This window comes from Hippocampus comes, unplaced genomic scaffold (genome assembly GCF_001891065.2).
Source record: "Hippocampus comes isolate QL1 unplaced genomic scaffold, H_comes_QL1_v1.1 scaffold37, whole genome shotgun sequence".
In the NCBI taxonomy this organism is placed as follows: domain Eukaryota; kingdom Metazoa; phylum Chordata; class Actinopteri; order Syngnathiformes; family Syngnathidae; genus Hippocampus; species Hippocampus comes.
The window spans coordinates 205027-210568 of NW_017805535.1; the positions used below are offsets into that span (position 1 = coordinate 205027).

The window sequence follows — 5542 nt, forward strand, 5'->3', positions numbered from 1 at the left end:
GGGTAGTCCCCAAACGTCATCTTTCCTTTTGTAGGAGACTGGACTGTCTCGGAGTTGTTTGTGTAGTTTGTTCCTTTGTTGTGTGTTCACAACCCCCCGGCCTCCATAGAATTTATTTTGTGATTTCCTCTCTTGATTTTCTGTTTGGCGCATTACATGTTTGCTTTTCTGAGTGTCATTGAAGTCATCGTTGATTTACGTTTTCGGGGGCGGTCACTCTTGAGCTGAAGGCTCGGAGACCGAGGAGAAGGACGTGCCTGTACAGTAGTTTCTTGAGTTAAGTATAAGTTTTAAAAAGATCCAACACGACAGCTCATTTGTTTTCTGTCGTTTTGCTCCGCTGCAGAAACTGCCGTGTGACCGCAAGTGGAGCTGCACCGACGCTGCGCCGGTGCTAACACGCTCAGTGGCTTTGTACGTGTGACCGCTCCACAAAATGTGCTTCGGTGTAAAATATATCGCAACAAAATACATCGGTGTAGTGCCGGAGCAAATGTGTGCCGTGTGAACACCCCTTTTATGACCAAAACACGTTCCTTCACCGTTGCTGAGTTGGATCAGTTTAATTGACAGAGTAAGGAGTAAATGGAATAAAGGGACAATGTGACTTACTTGGCATCATCTATGTTGGACATTTCCTCTCGAGGGCCATAAGGGAATTCCATTGCGTACTGGCACTTGTCATTGCTTCCAAGAGGAGAAACAAAGTTGTTACAAAACACTCAAGATGTTGCGATTCACATAAGCACAAAGCAATATGATGCAAGACGCAGTCCATGTATTTCCACAGTACAACAAAGAAATATTGGACAACTATTGTAGAATACTGTACGTGAATCGTAATGTAAAAATGTACAAACTCGGTACAGCATTGATGATCAATGAAGACAAATCTACTCAAAGGCAAAGTTGAAGATTGAAGAAGGCTCGTCTTGACATCAATTCAATTGCATTGTACAGAAAACTACGAGTTGGCACAAAGAGGGAGGCTCTCTCAAGACTAACATTCAAGGGGCGGCAGGAATTTTTGCTTAGTACAACACCTTGTGTGTAACATGACAAGAGTCTCATTTGTTTTGTTGATGCCCGATCATTTAATTATCCAATGTGTAGTTTAGTTTGGCAGCTTTGTTCAGCAGATGAGGCAATTCTGGGCAAATGAAGCTCTTACTGCTGCGTATAATCATAATAATTTCAAATGTATGCTTCGGATTGTCCGACTAGAAGTCCGTTGACTGTCACCGTGGGTGCCGTGACAATAAAACCCCCCTTTCCCCCCACTGTAAACAGGTGACAAACAGAAGGAATTTTCAATCTAAAATGGTGCACCGCTACCCTCTGCTGGCAGTTTGGCTCATTACCACTCACATCAGGCCCATATTAATTAACCCCTCCCAATTAAAATAATCCAACAATATACTCTAACTCCATCTTAGCCTATATTATACAGCAATCAGCAGCTCGTGCTTGAACTCTTTACTTTCCTTGTGCCAAGTGCCGCAATCCGAATAACCGAACGGCACACGTGAACAATGCTCTTGAGTTTCCGAACAGTCGGAGTGAAGCAGTATGTGCTCGGAGCGTCTTTCTGAACGCAGACCACAATTGGGGAACGGGCATTTTGGGTGCGAGTCGGAGCTCTACAGTTCTTAGTCTCGGCTTTTGTAAAATACATTTGCACCCTCCTAAATGAGACTTATACTCCGCAGCGAATTATATAAATGTTTTTTCTTTTTCATGATGCATTTTTTGGGGGGTGACTGGTGGGACTTATATTCCATCGTATGAAGAAAAATATAGTAAATGCATCAACACCAGTCCGAGAAGATTCAAACCATATCAAAGACTTTGGCTCCGAACAAATTCCGGTTCCGTTTTAAACTTCTCTTCACAGTACTGACGTTTCGAAATTTTCTTTTCTTTTCTTTTTTTTTTTACAGCCGTTAAACTGATCTTGAAGAAGTCTTCAACAACCAAGAAGATGCCAGCCTTTCCAAATTACCATGACCTGAGTGACTGAAAAGCTCCACAGAGCATTACCTAGTTGTAAAAACTGAGCACGATTGATTGATAACCGTTTTGCCATCGACAGAAACTTAGAACGATGTTGAACACGGCATGCCACGTTCTCCAAACTAGTAACAAATAAAAAAGGTTGCGACTCCAACAGGAGTTTTCAGAGGAAAACTTGGTTGAAAACATATTTGACAGTTATTTGAAATATATATTTTGGGGCAGAAGTGCATGGGACGTTCCTGACACGTATCCCATGAAGTGAAGTAGATGAAGAGTGGAAAAAGAAATGGCAATCAACGCTTGTGTTTTCTTTCTGAATTGAAAAATCTGAACCACAAATCTTCATTTTCTTGTAACACTACACCACCGAGTTTTGTTAAGTTCACCAGTCCCAGCTGCAGGAGAGCAGCCCCCAACAAACCCTACGTGGTTCAGATGGCGTTCTGAAGCGTCCCTCTTTTTGCTCCAAACCCAACCGTTGTCATCAAGACATCTTTTTCTGTCTACACATCAACTTGAAAATGAAACTCCCACTTCTATTCACAGCACATGCAAAACAGAGAACATGACAAAATGGGAACACCATCAAAATATGGACAGGAAATGTTTGAGGGGGATGGCTGCAGGCTGAAACTTGATTGGTGGTACATACCGATATGATTTCAACACTCTGACGAAGACCACACCGACAGCGCACAGCAAGGGAGAAAGGAAGGGAAGCTTACGTTGCAAGTGTCATTTGGTTCAGAATAAAAATAACACAAAATAATTGGTACTAAAATAGCCTGGCGTGAGGGATAAACAATGGCAGGGCGACCAAATCTAGTAACTCGGGACATTGCTGAACCTACCTCAGGAAGTAGCTGAAGTGAGTTGAGGGGAAGTATCATTTTCATATACAGGTAATACTAGTGTTGTCAAGGGATCCAATATTTTAAAAACTAATTAATCGCACAATTTTCCGTAGTTCAGCGTGATTGATCACATTTTTTGGCTTCTACTTCTACGATTTTTAATTTTTTTTAGCAACGCTTTTAACAAATATTCACTTCAGTCAAATCTGGGATTTAATGAATGCAAAATTGTGAAATGTATATATAGACTCAAAGATATCCTGAGCAATAGCTTTCTTTGATCCTTGAATACAATTCTTCTACTGCAAAATTTAACACAACTATCTAAAATGACTCGGCTTCACAGGCATCTTTTTGAAATTGTTCTCATCGGAATAATTCAACAAAACTGCTCATGAGCACCATAATACAGCAGAGTGACCCGTGGAGGAAACTTAAGCAGGTTATTTTGATCCGAGATGATACGCTGCAGAAGTCTTCAACAACCAAGAAGATGCCAGCCTTTCCAAATTACCATGACCTGAGTGACTGAAAAGCTCCACAGAGCATTACCTAGTTGTAAAAACTGAGCACGATTGATTGATAACCGTTTTGCCATCGACAGAAACTTAGAACGATGTTGAACACGGCATGCCACGTTCTCCAAACTAGTAACAAATAAAAAAGGTTGCGACTCCAACAGGAGTTTTCAGAGGAAAACTTGGTTGAAAACATATTTGACAGTTATTTGAAATATATATTTTGGGGCAGAAGTGCATGACACGTATCCGACATATAACTTAAGATGATAAATTTGGCGTTGCAAGGGCCTCGAATTATTTTACATTCATCCAACAAGTACAAAGTAAAACGACCAATAGTCGGTGTTTGTCCGCGTTCGTACCAGACTCCTCTAAATCTGGCTCGACACTTGCGCACAGGGCGCCACAAGAAGCGAATAAAACGAATAACAACAGAGTTTTTTTTCAACCTTTACAAAATTAAAATTAATCTCCAAAGTTAACACTTTAACTCTGACACCCCTATTCAATACACTCAAAACAACTCCCAAAACACGACTTTAGCTCGATAGTTTGTCATCCAATACATTCATCCTAAACTCAACAAATCATTGAACACGCGCTTCTTCAGTTAGAAAGAACATCTTATTTGATAAATGGTAACATGCCACATATCAAATTAAAGCTTGGACATTTGCCAAGCTAAATGTGGAAGTAACAAGCACATATGCTCTGCATTTCTCGAGTTGCAGATGAACGAACAAGGTAAGGGTAAAAATTTTTAAAATGGCCAAATTTCACTGAGTCACCGTCAACAATAAAAAGGCTTATAAATAGAAACAACAGCTATAACAGTCACAACAGGAACAATGACAAGAACAACAGCCGAATGAGGCGAATTACGAGTCGCCAGACCAGACTCAGTATTTCGTTGGGGGCTCCGTCGGCTCCGAACCAGGGCTTCGCATCGTCGATGCATACACCAGATGAGTCACCTAATTCTCATTTGAGAGGTTCTGTCCCACTCTTTCTGTCGGCAACGCACAATTTTAGTATCTCAACTCAAAAAATATCTCTTTGTGACTTCCCCATTTAACTCGGGTAAATGTCCAAGATTTCATTTGATAAACAGCTTTCATCAAAGAAATCTATGATTTGTGACTGAAGAACCAGATGTTCAAGGACTTGTTTTATTGAATTCTATCCTTGGCTAATTTAACGTCTATGATGAGACACTAAATGCCAAAAGAACAATTCCAATTATTAACTTTCACTGCACTACACGGTTGAAAAAAAAAATGGTTTGGACCGGCATCTCCATGAAAAAGCAAAGGCATTAAGTTGATATTAAGTGTGGCCAACCTCTTGAAGACAGCCGTCTCAGTCTTGGCATCAACAGTGAGGCTGAAAGTCTCTTTTATGGAGCCGTTGATGACTGTATCTGTAATACTGCGTTGAACGCTGCAGGTAGTTTCATCCTCCATTTTAGATCTTCCACAACCCTTAGATGTGACGGAAGAGCAAGAAGAAATACTAGGACTCAGCCAGCCATGACTTTCTATTTGAAAAAAAAAAAGAAAAGAAAAGAAAAAGGAAAAAAAAAACAGTGCGAGAAAACAAAGGCTGTCAACAGGACTGTGTTAGAATGACATTGGTATATTTCAATCTGGTGATCTCACCATCCGAATATAATGGTCCAATGACACTCAGCGGATCCAGTTTCTCGATGTTGGTTTCCATAGCAACGGGAGAGTTGCACATTAGTGGGTCATTGGGGCTAAAAGAGAATGTTTTTACCCAGAAACAATCATTAATTATGCAAAGCTTTGTGATGGGCAACAAATGAGGGATGCAGACTGTTTGGGATTTTTCATTACATTTAGTTTTTATTTAATTGAAATTGAGTTTTAATTCATTTTCAGAGCAGGTTTGCTTGGTTTTATTAGTTTTTGTTTTAGTTTGAATTCTTTTTTAAATGTAGTGTATATACTGTGTGCAAGATTAAATCAAAAGGTTACAGTATCGTGCAATAAATTCAAAAATATATTTTGAAAAACAGCCATCCACAAATCAAATACAGGTGCTGAGAAAGAGAGAGAGAGAGAGAGAGCGAGAGAGAGAGAGAGAGAGAGAGAGAGAGAGAGAGAGAGAGAGAGAGAGAGAGAGGGGGGG

At 40.3% G+C, this 5542-nt stretch overlaps 1 protein-coding gene across 1 annotated transcript in view; it reads right to left on the bottom strand.

The window, feature by feature from the left end:
- The window catches only part of LOC109520739 (serine/threonine-protein phosphatase 6 regulatory subunit 3-like), an 8639-nt gene extending 3460 nt beyond the window's left edge, over positions 1-5179 (bottom strand). The window contains exons 1-3 of the mRNA XM_019878165.1: positions 5050-5179; positions 4733-4928; positions 613-687 (exon numbers count right to left, since the gene is read on the bottom strand). Of these exons, the coding sequence (XP_019733724.1) occupies positions 613-687; positions 4733-4928; positions 5050-5131 (353 nt within the window). The 5' untranslated portion in view covers positions 5132-5179. The remainder of the gene's footprint in view (positions 1-612; positions 688-4732; positions 4929-5049) is intronic.
- Between the last annotated feature and the right edge of the window lie 363 nt (positions 5180-5542).